General features: G+C 36.9%; 1 protein-coding gene across 1 annotated transcript; it reads left to right on the top strand.

Moving 5' to 3' along the window:
• The first annotated feature begins 3,089 nt into the window (after positions 1 to 3,089).
• On the top strand, positions 3,090 to 4,307 carry LOC104230577 (uncharacterized). Its single transcript, XM_009783419.1, has one exon. The coding sequence runs from the start codon at positions 3,090 to 3,092 to the stop codon at positions 4,305 to 4,307; it is 1,218 nt and encodes a 405-aa protein (XP_009781721.1).
• Positions 4,308 to 20,116: the final 15,809 nt, after the last annotated feature.

The following is a 20,116-nucleotide window of genomic DNA, read 5'->3' as shown; positions in this document are numbered from 1 at the left end:
ACTTGAAACTACCCCTCTTGGGAATGACTTGAGAGTCAAGCCTCACTTCAACTCCCGCTTCCGTCGGCTCAACTCCAAATTTGCACTCGAGGTATTCCGTCTTCGTCCTGCTCAACTTGAAACCTTTAGACTCAAGAGCATGTCTCCAAATCTCTAGCCTCTCGTTGACGCCGCCTCGTGTCTCGTCAATTAGAATAATGTCATCAGCAAATAGCATGCACCATGGCACCTCCCCTTGAATATGATGAGTCAGTGCATCCATCACCAGGGCAAATAGGAATGGGCTGAGCGCAGACCCTTGGTGCAACCCCGTAATAACTGGAAAGTGTTCAGAGTCGCCTCCTACTGTCCTAACCCGAGTCTTAGCTCCATCATACATGTCTTTAATCACCCTAATATAGTTACTCGGGACCCCTTTATCCTCTAAGCAGCTCCATAAGACCTTCCTAGGAACCTTATCGTACGCTTTCTCCAGATCAATAAACACCATGTGGAGATCCTTCTTCTTATCTCTGTACTGTTCCACCATCCTCCTAATAAGGTGGATAGCTTCTGTGGTAGATCGTCCCGGCATGAACCCGAACTGGTTGTCTGAAATAGACACCGTCCTTCGCACTCTCATTTCTACCACTCTCTCCCAAACTTTCATGGTATGACTTAATAATTTGATGCCCCTATAGTTGTTACAGCTCTGGACATCACCTTTGTTCTTATACAGCGGGACCATTGTACTCCACCTCCACTCTTCAGGCATTCTATTAGTCTTGAATATAACACTAAACAATGCAGTAAGCCATTCCAAGCCTGCTCTACCCACACACCTCCACAGTTCAACCGGAATTTCGTCTGGCCCGGTAGCTCTGCCCCTTCTCATCTTACGCATTGCCTCCATGACTTCATCGATCTCAATGTCCCTACAATTACTTACTTCATGGTGACTGTCGGCATTCCTCGATTCCCCAAGTATAGTATCCTGATCCCCTTCTTCACTTAGAAGTTTATGAAAGTAGGTCTGCCACCTCCTCTTAATCTGGTCATCTCCCATCAAAACTTTGCCGTCATCATCTTTTATGCACCTCACTTGGTCCAGATCCCGAGTTGTCCTCTCTCTCGCCTTAGCGAGTCGGAATAACTTCTTCTCCCCACCTTTGTTCCTTAGTTCCTCATACAGACGAGCAAAAGCTGTCGTCTTAGCCTCCGTCACTGCCATCTTCGCCTCCTTCCTAGCTACCTTATACCTTTGACTATTCTCTCTCTTCTCCTCCTCTCGTCAGTGCTCCCTACTAACCTTAGGTAAGCCGCCTTCTTTGCTTCCACTTTACCTTGGACCACTACATTCCACCACCAATCTCCTTTGTGTCCACCATAGTGGCCCGTAGATATCCCTAACGCCGCCTTTCTTATACAGTCCGCCGTCGTCGACCACATTGTGTTTGCGTCCCCACTACTTCTCCAAGCTCCCATTGCCGATAACCTTCCTTCCAACTCTTTAGCTTTATCCTTAGTTAAGGCGCCCCACCTAATCCTGGGGCGTCCTTGTACTGACCTCTTCTTCCTCCTTATCCTAATACAAATGTCCATCACCAAAAGCCTATGCTGCGTTGAGAGGGTCTCACCTGGGATAACCTTGCAGTCCTCGCACAACCTTCTGTCGCATCTCCTGAGGAGGAGATAGTCAATCTGAGTCTTCGCCACCGAACTTTGGTAAGTAACCAAATGTTCATCCCGCTTCGTAAAACTCGAGTTTGCAATGACTAGATCGAAAGCCTTGGCAAAGTCCAACAGCGCAATGCCCCCTCCGTTCCGCTCTCCGAAACCAAATCCGCCATGCACCTCAGTGTACCCACCTGCAGATAACCCAATATGACCATTGAAATCTCCTCCTATGAATAACCTCTCAGAAGGCGGTATACTACGAACAATCTCATCCAACCCCTCCCAAAATTGCCTTTTAATATCCTCATCCAAGCCTGCTTGTGGTGCGTACGCGCTAACGACATTTAAAGTACCCTCACCCACCACCAACTTTATAGTCATTAGCCTATCATTCACCCGCCTGACCTCTACCACGGACTCCCTAAGATGGCTATCTACCAGGATACCCACTCCATTCTTACCCCTCAGGACACCAGAGTACCACAACTTATACCCATCCACATTTTTCGCCCTCGATCCGACCCACCTAGTCTCCTGGACACACGCTATATTAATCTTCCTCTTCTGCAGGATTTTCGCCAACTCTATGGATTTACTCGTTAGTGAACCTATGTTCCATGACCCGATTCTCAACTTATAGGCTCCCTTGCCCCCTCTACCTCCCCTGCTACCCGACCCACCCCCTGAACCCCACTGAGAGGTTATTAATTGCTTATTTCCCAAATTATTTTCTAACGCTTTTTGAAATATTATCTTTTATTTATTGTTTCTTAGAGGAAGTGAAAGTCAAAAGAGGACAACTAAAAGTGAAGGGAGGGAGTAAATAGTTAATGATGAATAAAGCTAGTGAAATATGTTTTATTATGTCTCTTTTAATGACGCTTCCTTCTACTTTTATAGTAATTTTATCGGATAATTTGTGTGTGAATAGAACCAACACGATGCATTCGATTATTCATAACAATAATAATAATAATAATAATAATAATAATAATAAAAAATAATAATAATAATAATAATAATAATAATAATAATAATAATAATAATAATTATCTCAATTATATAATCTGAAAATTGTACTCAGGTGAATCATTTATGCATGCTATATCGCAACTCAACTCGCAAGCTTCAATTGCGATAGAATAAATACACATGTAATCATCTAATAGATGCAAGAAGAAGAAGGGTATTGCAGAGAAAAATAGAGAGAGAGGTAATTGAAAAATTTCTCTCTCTAGAATGAAATTCCCTCTCAACGAAAGTTGAAAATGACGAGGAAATCGAAAGCTAGAGGAGGAAGACAATAGAGTCAGGAGAGTGTTCAACAATCATTCAATGCTAGAATTGGAATCCCGAACTCAGCTGATGCGAAGAAAACTCGGAGCATCAACGTGCTACAAGGAATCACTCCGTTAGAGTTAAATAAGGCATCAATGGAACAGGAAACACCAGTGAAGCTCATGCATGGAGGTGCGATGGAGCACAATTCATCAGGAAAACAGTCATGGGCAGATATCGTGGAGAATGAAGTAGAACATGAAGGTACGTTGGTGGTTGAGCCTCAAAGTGCACCTAAAATGAGGTTATGGAGCAGAATTGTGGCTAATAGTCCCGATGTAGATGAATTAGAATTGAAAACTAATGAATCTACAAAACAAAATGTTAAAATAACTATGGAGGATATCAAAGAGGAAGTAGAGTATTGGAGTAATGCAGTAATTTGTTATGTACTTGAATCTAATCCACCTCCAGTAGTTATGAATGGCTATTTTCATAGAATCCGAGGGAAATTGGGAATAGACAAGGTAGCTCAGGTTAACAGAGGTGTATTTTTGGTTAGATTTACACAAACTGAAAGTAGAATGAAGGTGTTGGAAGATGGAGTCCAGATGTTTGATAAAAAGCCTGTCATCAAAAAGCCTTGGTCACCAGATATAGACACTAGAAGGGAGTCGTTCAGTACTGTGCCAATATGGATTAGGCTCCCAGGACTGGACATCAAGTACTGGGGGAAGAATGCATTGACAAAAATTGCGGGATTAGTGGATAAACCTCTAAAAGCAGATAGAGCCACAACATGGAAGGAGAGGATGACATTTGCCAGAGTGTTGGTGGAAGTTACACTAGATCAGCCTTATCCACAGAGCATAATGTTTGAGAATGAAATAGGAAAAATAGTTGAACAAAGGGTGCATTATGAGTGGAAGCCAACACTATGCAAGGAATGTAACAACTATGGGCATGAGATGGTGGAGTGTAAGAAGCATGTTCAGGCAGAAAAACAGATGGCAAGTATAAAAGAAGCGGATAAACATAATAAGGCAAAAAAGGAAAGAGAGCAGAACAAAGAAGGAAAGCAGGAAGGAAGCCAAATGCAGAATGAAAGGGAACAAAATGCTAGTGAAAACCATCACAACAATGTAATGGATGGGGGTAAAGCAACATACATACAGAAGGGAAGTAGAGCACAAAGAGGAAAGGATATAACCAAGAATAAGATCAACTTAGAGAATTCTTTTGGTGCATTGAGAGAGACTAGTAACCTGGGAGTAGTGGAGCAGGGGAAGAAGGGAACTGGGAAGAAGATGGAAAATGGAGAAGGAGAACAAATATTGGGGAAGAGAGGAAGCCCTCCCCCAGGAAATGGATAGTATAGGTTTCTGGAACACCAGGGGGCTAAATAGACTAGCAAAGCAGAAGGAAGTTAAACTGTTTCTGCATCAATGTAAAGTTAGTCTATTTGGGCTCCTGGAAACAAAGATTAAAATGAATAATGCTCAAAAGGTTGCTCTTAATCTTTGTAATGGATGGTTTTTAACAAACAACTTAGGGGCTCATCCGGGGGGAAGAATTTGGATAGTATGGAAACCTGCAATCATGCAGGTGCAAATTGAGTTTGTATCTGCACAAGTAATTCACTGTGCAGTAATGTATAGTGGTAATCGTCAAAATTTTATGTCACTTTTGTATATGGATTCAATGATCCAGCTATTAAAAGGCCTTTATGGCAAGAGGTGAGGGATATAAAAAGGAGTATAAATGGACCATGGGCTTTGATGGGGGACTTTAATTGTGTTCTGAATAAGGAGGATAGAATAGGGAGACAAGTTACTATGGCTGAGATAAGGGAATTTAGAGAATGTATAGCAGAATGTGGTCTTTAGGAGTTGAGGTCCTCTGGGGCTTTCTTTACATGGAATAACAAACAAGAAGGGGGGAAAGGGTATATAGCAGAATAGATAAGGTAGTGGTGAATTCAAACTGGATCACTGCATTGTCAGTCTCAGAAGTGCACTACATGAATGAGGGACTATATGATCATTGTCCTGCTATGTAAACTGGGATAATGGCAAAGGAAATCAGAGAAGGCAATTTAAATACTTCAACATGTGGAAAATGGCTGATGATTTCAAGGAAAGAGTTAAGCATAGCTGGGAAGCAGAAATAGCAGGCAACAAATTGTTTAAGGTGATAGGAAAAATGAACAGATTGAAGGCAATCTTGATAAAACTGAACAAGGAAAGGTTCTCAGATATTGAAAGGAAGACTGAGCATGCTATGGAAGAACTGAAGAGATGTCAAACAGAACTGCAAGGTGATGAAAGAAATAAAGAATTAATTGAAAAAAAGATCTACTTAGCACAAGAATACAGAACTTGGGGAGAAGCTAGATAACTGTTTTTGAGGCAGAAAAGTAGAATGTTATGGCTCACTCAAGGGGATCATAACACAAAATACTTCCACAGTGCAATAAAGGAAAAAAGGAGCAAGAATAGAATCTTCTCAATTATTGATTCTCTCAAGGGGTAACTAGAAGAGATCCAGACAAGATTGCTCAGGCCTTTATAGAATTCTACAAGAAGTTACTTGGAGAAAAAGATGAGAACAAGAAACATGTGTGTAGTGAATTAGTAAGGAAGGGATCAACACTATCACATGCTCAAAGGGAATGGCTGATACAGAGCTATAAGGAGTAAGATGTCAAGGCAGCAATATGGTCAATAACAGGGGACAAAGCCCCAGGGCCAGATAGTTACACTAGCCAATTCTTTAAGGATTGCTGGGATACTATTAGCAAGGATGCTGTTACTGGTGTGCTGGAGTTCTTTCAAAAAGGTACAATGCCTAAAAGCCTAAACTCAACCATGATTACATTAGTCCCAAAGAATAGTCATGCAGAAGAGGTGGGAGATTATAGGCCAATAGCCTGTTGTAACACCTTGTTCAAAATAATATCAAAGATGTTATGCATGATATTGAAGACTGTGTTACCAGAAATCATCTCAGCAAATCAGATGCATTTGTGGCAGGGAGAAGTATAGTTCAGAATGTCCTAATCTGTCAAGATCTGGTTAGGCTATACAACAGGAAAGCATCTACTAGAAGCTGCCTGATAAAGATAGATTTAAGGAAGGCTTATGATACTGTGGAATGAGATTTTGTACAGGAGATGTTGCATGCTTTAAACTTCCCTAGCAGGTTCATACAATGGATAATGCAATGTATCACAACTACAAAGTACTCTATAGCAATCAATGGAGGGATATATGGTAACATTGCAGGGAAAAGAGGGCTGAGGCAAGGTGACCCCATCTCACCTCTAATATTTGTCATATGCATGGAGTACTTCACAAGGATCATGCAACATGTAGCTACAATGCAGGGATTTGAGTACCATACAAAATGCAGAGGGCTGAAGCTGAATCATCTATGTTTTGTTGATGATGTACTACTATTCTGCAAAGGAGAGGTACAATCAGTGTTGTTGATGTTAAGGGGACTGGCTGCTTTCTCAGAAGCTTCAGGGTTGCATACTAATGCCACTAAGTCTAATATATATAGTGCAAACATGAAGCAACAGGAAGTGAATGATATATGTGAGCTGACTGGGTACAAAAGAGGTGTCTTGCCTTTCAGATATTTAGGGGTGCCAATTTCAGCAAAAAAGATATCGGCTGTGGATTGTGAAATGCTGGTGGAGAAAATGTGTGCTAGAATAAAAAGTTGGGGATCTAGGAACCTATCCTATGCAGGAAGAGTTCTGTTAATCAATTCAGTACTAATGCATATCCATGCCTATTGGTCTTCTATCTTCATTCTCCCTAAGAAAATACTAAAGAGCATTACAGCTATTTGTAGGAACTTCCTATGGAATGGCAAAGTGAACACCAACAGAGTGCCTTTAATAGCTTGAGATCTTATCTGCAGGCCTAAGATAGAAGGGGGACTAGGGATTATTGAATGTGAGGCTTGGAACCAAGCAGCCATTGCTAAATATGTTTGGAATATAGCAAAAAAGCAGACAATCTGTGGGTATAATGGGTGAATTATATATATTTGAAAGGGAAAGACTGGTGGGAGTACCAACCCCCAAAAGACTGCTAATGGTACTGGAGGAAGATCTGCTCAATTAGAGATCAATTTGTAGCAGGATACACACAACTGGGGTGGCTAAAAGCAGATGGGAAGTACACAACTAAGAGTGGATATCCGTGGAAACAAGGAAGAAGAGATAGCTGGAGCCATGGTAGATGGGTGTGGGACAGAAATAACATTCCAAAACATAGCTTTATATGCTGGTTAGCTATGCATAGAAGGCTCCTAACGAGGGAGAGACTGGCAACGTTAGGGATATGTCAAAAAGATCATTGTGTCATATGTGGAGAAGAAGCTGAAACAATAGACCATTTGTTCTTTGAATGTAAGTACTCTAGAAACTATCTAAATGAGCTGCTAGATTGGCTGAATATAAGACTACAACAACACAGTTTAGGTGGTATATGGAGAAGAATGACAAGGAATATAAGGGGTAAAGCATGCAGATCAGCTGTTAGCACAGTGTTGGTAGCTACAATCTACCATATATGGAAAGTTAGGAATGAAGCATTGTGGAATCAAAAAGTTCTCAGACCTCACAAGTTAATAAGCATGGTTAAGGAAGAATGCAGGATGAAGATACAGATAATTATGGAACGAAAGTCAACATCGAGAAGACAAAAAATGTGGATAAAGAAGTTTCATAAAATAAAAATAAAAATAGAGAGAGATAATTCTTATTGATATGAGATGATTTACAATGGAATAGAGCCCCTCTATTTATAGGAAAAAGTGACTTAGCCACCAAGTAACAAAACTTAAGATCTCTCTAAATATACACATTCACCTTAAATAGAATTCTATTTATAACACTCCCTCTTGAATGTCTATTCAACAGATAATGTGTCTCGTTAAAATCTTAACTAAAATAAAACCCAGTGGAAAAAAACTCTAGTGAAGGAAAAAGAGTACACATATCTAACAATAAGCCTTTTGGTTGCCTCATTAAAAACCTTGCAAGGAAAACTCATTGGGACAAAACCTTGTAAGGGACAAAGAGTACAACGCGTATTAACTCTCCCTAATAAGAGCATCAATTCACATCTTTGAGCCTTCGCATCCGCTTCTTGAAGGTTGACATCGATAGAGATTTGGTGAATAAAATAGTCATATTAACTCCAACGAATATGTTGCACCTTGAAAATCCTCGCTATCACATTATCATGCTTATAGTAATAGCAAGATACATATGTGTGCAAATAGCACTTAGGATATGGTACTTCAAGACCAAGAATTGTATATGCTTTAAGCGATTTAAATCCTTCAAGGATTGTCATATAAGTTAAGTCATATAAATAGACTTTAATTAGATGCATATCAAGTTTTTATGTCATGCTATACAAATAAGATATTGAAAGCTGATTGCACATACTATTGACTTTATACTTTCAAGTGTTTGAACTACATGTCCAAAACTACATGTCTTTTATATGAAACCAATTCTATTTGAATTGTGTCTCTTCTATTTGGCTAATATTTTTGTGTCTGTATTCGACAGACTTAATATACTCATCTATACTTAGCATTATGACAAATGTCGTCGAAGAACATTTTATATCGGTTCCAGTTTTTTTTCCTTAAAGACATGACACAGAGATCTCTTCATTTATATTTTCAGATACCTGAATCTCTCGTGAGATTTTATAAAGTTTTATGTCATGTGATCTTCTAGATCACTTGCCTCCTTTATTATGATCATTTACTCATCTTCTTTATCAAGAAGTTATTTGAAACCGATCTGTCTATACGCTTTACGCGTACCATAGACTTTGTCCTTCTAGGACTTAATATGAGCACCAATGAGAATATAGTTACTTTCTTTGGGTCAGCAAATGCGTCTGGCATGCTTTGCAATATATTGCAAATGAATTATCCTTTTATGAATTTCAAGTTCATATTATTTTTTTCGAGAATCTAGATGTACACATGATAATTCATTTCACGTAACCTTTTCTCAACTGTTTATCATGTCTCCCCCTCATGTTAGAAAAACTAACTTGTTTTCTCAACTTTGAGAATCCATCTTTGTGCTTTATGGTGTTAATCAAAATATACACCGCACATCAATAACAAATAAGATAGAATTATTTGGTTCTTGACCCTGAACCACTTGTGAGGAGAGAAAATAATATACTTTCGTGTATAACGTATATCAGACTGATATATATAACTTTGTTCTCATAAGAAATAGTTTAGCTATTAAGTGGAGGCACTCAATAAATCATTTTGCTAAACCAACTGTGATGTAAACCAACTTATCAAGATAAACTGTCTTGAATGGAAAATATGGAAATTATTCTTGAAATTAAATTACTGAGCAAGTTACCTCGCAAACACCGGCCAGGTTGCAGGTTAATAATAATCGCACATATAACCATCTCATAGATGCATCTTATGTGGTATAAATGACAGGTGAATGGGCCCATATTCACCTTTGATATTTTCAGCATTCATGGGATTCAATCCCAATTTTAGTTGGTCTATTAATTAATAAGAACAAGCAATGTAAGAGAATTCGTAAAGAACTTTTTAGTTCTTTAATATTTACCCATGTAATTCTCTTTTATTTTTGCACATCATACTTAAATTATCATGGCTAAACCAATTATGTCAACTGAATAAATTATCAATATTGAAAAGTTCAGGTTTACACCATGACGTGTGTAATTATCGATAAACTCCAAGTTTATTATGATATGAGTTTTTATATCAATAAACATCCACTTTATTGTGGTATTCTTTTATTTGTGTAGTACAAACTGGAGAACAAAGCGAGTAACTTTTCACATACATATTACCCCGCTACAAGTTGTAGTAATAAAAGATATTAAATCTTTCCTTTATTTATAGTCTCAATATAACCAACCGCTTTCGCGAATACTTTAGAAACTAAACAAGTTTCTTTGAGACTTACTACAACATAATGCCTTATTGATAATCAATTTTATTCCTCCAAAATAGTAATAATTGGCTCTTCCAAAGCTCTCAATTAATTTGGTACTACCACATATTCATCAACATCCATATGGTGAATATCTATTTTAAAGAGAAAGTTACACCATTATGGTTATGGTCAAAATTATATGCTATATCTGTTTCTTGCATTACCATTGTCTTTTAATAATCACATTGCCAAAATATTTTGGCGTACAATAAGTATGTGATCAATGACCATTCATGCCATAATAATGAAATTATCTTCTTATTTCATCTCAAACCTCTTTCTAGAGGTGAGTGTGATATATTTAAAAACAAAGTAAAATTGAGTAAAATACTTACCTTAAATCCAGAATTTAATAATGAAAGAAGTTTATTGAACAATGGATAATTAATATTCTCAATCCCAAAACTGCTATCCTATTGGTTAGAGTCTCGTGTTGATAATGTGTTATGAAACAATAAAATAAGAAGAAGAGTATTGCAGAGAAAAGTAGAGAGAGAATTCTTATTGATATGAGATGATTTACAATGGAATAGAACCCCTCTATTTATAGGAAAAAAATGACTTAGCCACCAAATAACAAACCCTAAAATCTTTCTAAATATAGACATTCACCTTAAATAAAATTCTATTTATAACACTATGTTATTATTATGTAAAATATCTTAAATAATCCAAATGATGAATGTACTAGGCTACAGATATTGCGACACGTTGTATATGTTCCGAAATGGAAAGCATTGCTAGTAATGGCTTAACAATAAATTCTCTTTTAGAACAAACCACACATAAAAATTTACTTCCTCCGTTTCATAATAAGTATCGTGGTGACTAAAAATAATTATTTCAAATTAGTTGTTATTTTAGAAGTTCAAGATAAAATTGATTATATTTTTCTTTTTTTTAACCTTAATAATCAATTGCATGCACATCTAGTAAAAATATGGATAAGGTCATCGATAGAGATGACAAATAAATTAAGAAAAAATATTTAATAAGCATAAAGTAGTAAAAAATTATTCTTTCTTAAGGGGCGTGCACAAGAAAATTATGACATATATTATGAGACGGAGGGAGCACTAAATTTGCAGGACCCTTTCTGGAATTTAATGAATAACCATATGAATTTCTAATAATTTATTACATCATTATTAATCCAGGTCCAAGGATGATTCGATTAGTCATGCCAAACAATATCTTTACTTTGACTAGTATACTTCGGTTTTACTATTACACGTGTTCAATTGAAGCAACTTTTTCTTTTGTGTAATCCAAATGAAGAAAAGATTTATAATTTTTAACATATTTTAACTTATGTATACATCATCAGATTGTTTAAAAGTATAGCTAAGTCTCCTTAAAATACATGATTCATAATCTTGAAAAGGCAAAATACATAAGTTACCCCCGAACTATGACCCAAATTTCTGTTATACACTTTCTAGGAACGAATATTATTTTACATACCCAATCTTTTTAAAGTGTATCTAATACACACTGCTTTGCCCACGTGGATAGTGCGTGTTTTTCCCAACAAATGAGTCGCGTGAACAGAAGAATTTTGTGTCAGATGTCAATATTTTTTTAGTTAAAATTTTAAATTGAGTCATCTTCTTCCTTTTTAAAAATTCTGCCATAGCTACTCCTTGAGCTCCACCACCCGATCTCTTTCTTCTCAAATAGATATACCACAATTTCTTATATCTCTTCTCGTTGTAGAGAAGCTTAACTTGAGCTTTACCCATGGCGAAGTCAAATTTTTAGGAAGCGAGAATATTTCGAAATTTTTTCCAACCATTAAAGCTTAGCTCAAGATTTTGCACATTCTTTAATTTTATTAATGGACGACTTTTAAATAGTTGACTTGTGGCGATGGCAGTTAATGGCGGTCGAACTTTTACCGAAGTGAAATGAAAAATGAGTTGGATCTGGGCTCAAAAATTTTGATTCAATTTCAGCGGAAAAGATGGAGTTTTGGGTGTGTTTCTGGTGATTTTTGTTAATTAATGGTGGCTTTGTTATTAAGTAAAAGGTGGAGGAAGAAGCTATGGTGTTTGATGGTGAGAGAGGAGGAAGACTGTCATGGTAGTTTAGACGAGGAAGATGAGGGTTATAATTTTAATTTTTTTTAAATGACACGTGTCACTGTTTGATTGGTGCGTGATATTGCACATATTCTGAAAAACTGGTTAAGAAAAAAATGGTGTGTCTTAGATACACTTTGGAAAGGTTGGGTGTGTAAAGTAATATTCGTTCCTGGAATGTGTGTAACAGGGATTTGAGTCATAGTTCGGGTGACAACTTATGTATTTTGCCTCTTGAAAATAATAGCGCTACTTGCTAAAAAATATAAAAGTATTCTACTGATGTAAAAATTTCTTACATTAACGGTGTATATAACTTAAATACTTTTGAAAATAGGTTTATTGAATTTGACAATAGTGATGCAAATGTATTCTCCCTTATTCGTTGTATCATGTGATAGAACTTAATAAATTTTGAGACGTAAGGGAAAATAATGTAGGGGCTTTTTTACTTTTAGCCCACCCTAGAAATTATTTATATCTTGCAGCTGAAAATGTGTATAAAAGTTATATAATTTTTGTATATATCATACAGATTGTATATATATATAAAAAATATTTTTTGACTATTATTTTAAAAGCGATTATACAATGTCATTTTCCTATAATGGATATCACTTATTACCTTTTATCTATGGTTCAAATCTCATAAAGGGCCTTTTTCTTTCCCTTTCTATAACCGTAACAACCAACGCCACGAAAAAGAAAACACAATACTGATTAGCAATTGAGCTGTTTTTTCGTTTGAAAATTATGTTAATACTTGAAGCCCTACAATTGAGCCGGTTTCAAAACCAAAGAATTAATTAGTATTCACAACTAAAATTAGTAACATACCTTTCTTGTTATCATTATCTTGAAAGGCATAACATTTGTATACAAGGTAAAGAATAGCAAAGTCACCTTTAAGTTTCCAATTATTAAGTGTCACTAGCTGACCAATTAAGGCAACCGACAACAACCATGCTTACCAACAGATACTAAGATTTTCAATGTGCACACAAAATTGGTTAATTGAATCTTACAAATTTAAGACTTGATTTCTACTTGTCATGAATGTAAACATGACTGAGGCCTAAGGTAGCAATCAGCAAATTATGAATTCTAGAACTTAAATTTGAAGTGCCAAGAAGCTGTTAAAGGTTTCATATTATGGAATTCATTGGCCCAACAATTGTGATAGGGAAAGCAATGTGGGGATGGAGGCAGTGCTCTCTGTTCACAACATATCTTTTACCCAATTTCCCTTCCAACGACGTGAGACTCTCTACAACCTCCTCCTCTTCCACCCTCACGCTCAAAACTGGACATCTGGAATGTGGACAATATAATATGGAGGCCCAACATCAGGTTGGAGTAGGTCCTGCTATGTTACTATGTTAAAAAAATGAACCTAGGACCTAACAAAGCCCAATCACAAAAGTTAGCTCAAGAGGTGGGGATAACCAACAAAGTAGGACTCTTTACAACCTCCCCCCTGCCCCTTCCCCTCACGCGCAAAATTGGACATCTAGAGGGTGGACAATATAATATGGAGGCCCAACATCGGGTTGGAACGGGTCCTGCTATAATACCATGTTAAAGAAATGAACCTTGGGCCTAACAAGGCCCAATCACAAAAATTAGCTCAAGAAGTGAGGATAATCAACGACGTGAGACTCTTTACAACCTCCTCCCCCCCCCCAAACCCCACGCTCGGACATCTGGAGCGTGGGCAATATAATACGGACGCTTAATATCGAGTTATAATGGGTCATGATACTGTATTAAAAAAAATAACCTTAGTCCCAATTCAACCCTAAAAGCTAGTTTATGAGCAGCAAGCTACCCCTAAACTACAACCTAGTGCTGAAGTTTTTACAAATGAAGTAAATAACTTCAGCATCTTCTGCTGAAGTTTTTGAAAAAGCCTTATGACAAAACTAATGAATCCAGGACAATTTTTTTTTAGCTTTTAGTGCTGAAGTTTTTGAAAAAGCTTATCCAGGACAAAAAAAATTCAGCTTATTTAGTGCTGAAGTTTTTATAAATGAACTAAATAACTTCAGCATCTTCTGCTGAAGTTTTTGAAAAAGCTTAATGACAAAACTAATGAATCCAGGACAAAAAAACTTTAGCTTATTTAGTGCAATTACAAACAAAAACTTCAGCAAATAGAGAACAAAACTTCAGCTACTATTTTTAAGTTCAGCAATTACAAACAAAAACTTCAGTACATTTGGTTCATCACACTTGCTACTTCAGGCCCGTCTACTAGAATGCTGAAGTTTTGCGTGATTGTCTTTGCTACGTACTTTAGCCCCGTATAATGAAGTTACGCGAAAAAATAAGTACGCTTGTAATTTTTTTTGCAAAGCAGACACAAGTTAAAACGTAACTCAAAAAGCGCGTATAGATGCAAATGACTCAATGACCGTAGCCGAAGATAGATTATTATACTTGATTATACATATTTGCCTTTTCAAATAATGTGCACTTCCTTTTCGATTTATTTGAAAAGAACTAATTTTCCAAATAATCATTCAACTTTCGATATTTTTTTTCTTCCAATAAAATCACCAGCCTAGTATTTGACAACTAAAAATAACTGAAATTTTTCTGTTTTTGCTCAAAATATCAAGATGCTTGAAAAATGCCAAACTGCCTATGTCAATCTTGATAATTAAGTTATGATCATTGAACTTGCTAATAAAATTCGTTGATTTATTCTTTTCATCATATAAAAGTTACCCTCTATTTTTTTCGTTCTTATTTTCGACAGTCAGAAGAGAAGTTTCGGAGCAACGATAAAATTGTTTTTGTATGATATATAGGTTACATGTTCGAGCAGTGGAAACAACCACTAATTATTGCATTAGGATAGACTGTCTACACTAGCATACATAGGAATTTTTGTAAGCGATGTCAATATTTGAAAAAGTAAACAAATAAATATATTACTGTAATGGCAAGCGGTGTCATATTTTTATATTTATATCCAATATTTTAATTTTATCTATTATTTATCTATACAAATTACAAAAAAAATTCGACCAATCGGTGTCACGTGACACTGCTTCAAGCAAGGTGTCTACGCCTCTAGCTGTTTATATTATACCCAGTGCGGCCTTTCTCTGAACCCTACGTGAACGTGAAATACCGTAAAAATTGCATGGGGTGCCCTATTTGGTCGCCCCCATTTAATCTATACCCATTTTTAAAAAGTTTTAACTTGTACCCACTTTTTAAACAACTTCAACCCCCTTTCTCCTCTTCCTTCTCCTCCAAACGAATTTCTCTTTCCAGTACGAAACAAATCTCTCTTTCCCTCTGCTTCTTTGATTCCAAGTATTTTTCCCACTTATTCTCATCCTCTTTTGATGGTAAAAGTGATTTTACCCTCGTCTCCTCGAACGAATAGTGTTCTCTTACCCATAAATTCTTATCTAAAAGAAGTTCTTCTTCTGATTTGGGATAATTGATTTGTATTTGCCTCTTTTGGGACTCAGCTAAATTTACTAGACAACGTGCTCTTAGGCTGATGCTTTCTGAATTGTTTCCAAGGAATACTTCTATCACATGTTCTGCCCTTTCTTCCTCTTTTTTTTCTTTGGTTCTCCTCCTCCTCCTCCTCCGACGATGTCAAACAAGTAATTTTCTTCTCTGGATCCGACGATTTTGCCATTTCGATAATTTGACGCAGCTGAAGTTCTTTAGCGAAGTTCACCAGTTACAAACAAAAACTTCAGCTCTAGAGCTGTAGTTCGCCTACAAAAACAAAAACTTCAGCAATTACAAACAAAAACTTCAGCAAATAGAGAACAAAACTCCAGCTACTATGCTTAAGTTCAACAATTACAAACAAAAACTTCAGCACACTTGCTACTTCAGTCTCGTCTACTAGAATGCTGAAGTTTTGCGTGATTGTCTTTGCTATTTCAGTCCCGTATGCTGAAGTTACGCGAAAAAGTGGGTATGCTTGTAATTTATTTTTGTAAAACGGGTACAAGTTAAAACGTGAGATCCAAAAAATGAATATAGATGCAAATCCCCTAAAATACCTTGTGTAATGGACCGTCCTTTTATTGTTTTGGGCGGTCGGGCAGATGGATGAGAAGAGTTTGGTGGAATTGTAATAGGGTAGGTTAACGGTGACCTCCTACTGGAGATTATATTTAGGTCATCACTCTGAACCAATCTTTATTTGGTTTCAAACAGTAGAGTCAAAAATACTCACATGCTCCTCTTGAATTGGAAAGCCTGCTAAAGACAAAAGTCAAACCTAAAATATTATATGCCAATTTAATGTTTTTACACGTACTCTTATATACTTACATAGTATAATCATAAACTCATACTCATTTAAAATTCAAACCAGAACGATAGATGCCAATTAATGCTTTTACACCTACGCGTATATTAACATAGTACATATTGTGTCAAAATAATAATGATATTCATATTAATTGAAGTATGAAGTTGTTTTTTCTTGATTTTGATCGAGAATTTTACTTGATGGAGCCACACATAAATTAAATTTTCTGTTAAAAGTTTGCTCCCAAAACTTGTTCACCTATCTCATTTTTGACGGTCCTTAATCACAAACTAGAAAATTTTAAGATAAAAATAAAGAAAGAATTTGGCTAGGTTCAAGTTATGCCAGTTGATTGAAAAAGAAACTCAAATTTTTGCACCCTGTTTTAGTCTTGTAGCTACTATATATATCACGGGTTTGAGCGGTGGAATCATCCACTAATGCTTGCATAAGGGTAGACTGCCTACATCACACTCTCTGGGAGTGCAACCCTTCCCCGGCACACCGGATTGTTTTCTTTTATATATAATCCTTATATTATATTCCCATCATTATAATAATGTGATAACTTGTTCCTCAACCAAGCGATCCCGGACAGTATTAATTAGGCAGCAGATTTCAGATATTTTGAGAAAAAGTGTAACAAATAGGGCATGGTATTAATTAGGCAGCAGAAAAACACCAGCAAGTAATACATTAGTGTAGAGAGAGTAGGGCCACTAAGAATCGGTCGAATCAAGTTAAGTGGACCTTCAATTATGTGTATTGCTTTGCAAAGTACAGTTAGGATAAATCATGCCAAGACTTGGTCTTTCTCCACGAAAAGTTCCGTTTGTTTGTTATATGTTTCATCACCGTCCTCTTGAGTCTTAACTGACCACAAACAGGACCACTTCACTAAAATCTAACAGTTATTATAAACAGAGGCATAATAGTGGCGAAGTCAGAAATTTTATAAAGAGATTTAAAATTTAATATGCACATATAAAAATAATTTTTGACCTATATAATACACAATATAAATTTTTATATATATACTATAATCTTTCGATGAAGGGTGTTCAGTTGACCACTCTTTAATATATGTGGCTATGCCACCGGAGGCATCGCGCATGATAGTTTCAATATAGGGCCAACTCATAATTTTTACTAAAGAAAGATAAAATAGAAAGAAGTAAATGCTCAGGCATATATATATATATATATATATATATATATATATATATATATATATATATATATATATATATATGTGTGTGTGTGTGTGTAAAAAGTTACCTATTTACTTAGTATAATTTTTCTGCGAAAGGACATTAATTGACACCCCTTCAATAACGATGGCTCCGCCACGGTTCCAAAAGTTTTGCATGAATCTAGCTACTATCTGAACCCACTCATACTTGTAAAAATGCAGCTAAATTTAATGGTAACAGATAGATATTAAACCCATTAAATTTAAATCTAGAATTCATTTTAGTTTGCATAAACCAAAGAATCGGTACTGTTATCTGATTCATTTGCCCTGTTACAAGGTCGTCTATGCATGCAGAATACATGCCGAATTTACTCATTGTTGTATAAATTTGTGACCCTATAAATTAATTACGGAACATAAGTGAAAGAAAATGGATTAACATAAATTCATTCGTCCTTCTCCCAGTTATAATACTTTCTAGTTTATTTGTTTTCCAAAAGAATTTCAAGAGCATTTAAGTTATTCTAACATACTCTTTTTTTTTTTCGTAATAAAAAAGTACAAAAACACTTTTAATTTTATCAAACAAACAACGGCTTATTATCATTTTGATACTTCTATTCGAACACATATGTATAAAATAAGATTCGATACTGTTTACCCCTAAAATTTGAGTAACAATTAAATTTGTATTGGGGTTTTAAAGATACGTAATTTAGTCCAATACTAACTGATAATCAAGAAATCAAATGTATAAATTAAAGAAGTAAGCTGAATCAAATTAGTGTGCAAGTAAGTCTCGACCTCGTGCTAAGGTAGCCTCGAGGCAAGTCAGCAAGAGCAATAAAGTAAGAACAATAAAATTAAAGGACAATTCTGATGAGTAATGAGCTAGAAAGTAAAGAATGTATATTCCTTTGCCAATGATTGATCCTCTTACAAGTGAATGGCCTCTCCTTTATATAATATGGGAGTTCTAAATAAGGTACATTTCCATTTTTAGTAAGGAATCTAATTCGACAACTGTCTAACCGCCTAGTACGAAATCGTACAAATTCGTTCCAAAATTTACGCCTTGATCTTGGGCCATTGCGGGAATCTTACTTTTTCTATTACAAAACCACAACGGCATTATCTCGAGGCTGGTTATGCGCCTTGATATTCAACGGGCACTTTGATATTCGAACTCTGCCTCGGGCTCGAGCCCAGTCTATTTTGGACTTATTCTTCAAGCGGTTCCCCGAGCTTACTAAATCAGGCATACCTGATTTTGACCATATACAGATAGTCCCCGCATTTCTTAGAATAAGATGATAAGAAACGATTTGAGCCTCAGTTTTTCGGAGTCCCTGATGATAACATCATCCCCGTGACGTAAGCGCTCGAGGTGACTGAAACGTCACGTCGGTTTGCTTCCCCAAAACACTAAATGCGTGCCAGTAGTGGTCGGCCACTAACGTCGCCGAACCATCGTCGCTTACCTATAAATACATGGTTCCTTATTTGAATTAAGGACTTTACTTCCTCTTTGCAATTTCTCTGATCTCTCCTTCTCTTCATCTCTTTCTCTCATCACCTGCTACTTCCGCCCTTTTAGCGCCGAAAATACCAAACTCCGCCTCCTTCCGCTTCTCTAAACCTAAAACAATGGTGAAAACCTCTAAAACAGTTCCTCAAAAGGAGAAGGCTTCCTCCTCTTCCTCCAGTCCGGCCGGTGACAAAACGCCAGCCTTTCACGAGATCGTTCCCGGCGCCTGCATCATAACGAAAGACTTCAAATTCGAAAACCCTCATGCAGTTCCTGGTTGATGTGAGCATGCATCAAGGTATATCTATTCGATAACGGAGAAACACCTCGAGGCTATGAAAAAGGATTGTGGCTGGGGGGATGAGATCGTGGTACAGATCCCTACCCCTAAGGAGAGTATCACCACCCACGTGAAGGGGTTCCTAAGTGTTTACACTTACCCCTTCACACCGGGTCCTCTTGATCCGATCGTGATCGATTTCTGTAAAAGATATCAAGTCACCCTCGGCCAGATCCACCGTTCTTTCTGGTGCATGAGTTCACCCTCAGTGATCTTATCCGCTTGTATCGGCCCCAACTTTTTCGAGGGTTGTTCAAGCTCCAATGCCGGTCAACCAAATCCTTCTTTGCTAGCAACGACGAGGATAAAGACTGAGGTTGGATGAGCCGGTTCATCCGAGTGAGGACCTGCGATATCATCCCCGAGGAAAAAATGTTGTTCCCGGAGGAGTGGAACCCCGACCGTAAATGAAGTTGTCCCCCCAGTAACCTTATGTATTTTGTTTATGCATTGCATGATGCCTTCATCTTTTTTGCAGCGGTCGCTTGGATACCTCATGCGGTCCTCGACCTTGAAGACTAGGTCCGAAAACTAGCTGTGACCTCTTCGTATGACGAACGCCGCTGGCGTGTTTTGGCGAGGGGCAGGTGGGAAGCCAAATACCATGTTGAGTTTTTCTTTGTAAGTTTTTTTATGCTTTCCTTCTTTATCGAAGTCATTTCTTTCCTCATACTCAATTTTTAATTTATGCAGGCATTGGAG

The sequence above is a fragment of the Nicotiana sylvestris genome, chromosome 11 (assembly GCF_000393655.2).
Source record: "Nicotiana sylvestris chromosome 11, ASM39365v2, whole genome shotgun sequence".
NCBI lineage: Eukaryota > Viridiplantae > Streptophyta > Magnoliopsida > Solanales > Solanaceae > Nicotiana > Nicotiana sylvestris.
The sequence above is the reverse complement of the archived record's forward strand: the minus strand, read 5'-3'. Positions and strand labels throughout refer to the sequence as shown.

What these genes read in the sequence shown, in the direction of transcription:
- LOC104230577 (XM_009783419.1), top strand. Translation starts at nt 3,090, where the DNA reads ATGGAACAGGAAACACCAGTGAAGCTCATGCATGGAGGTGCGATGGAG.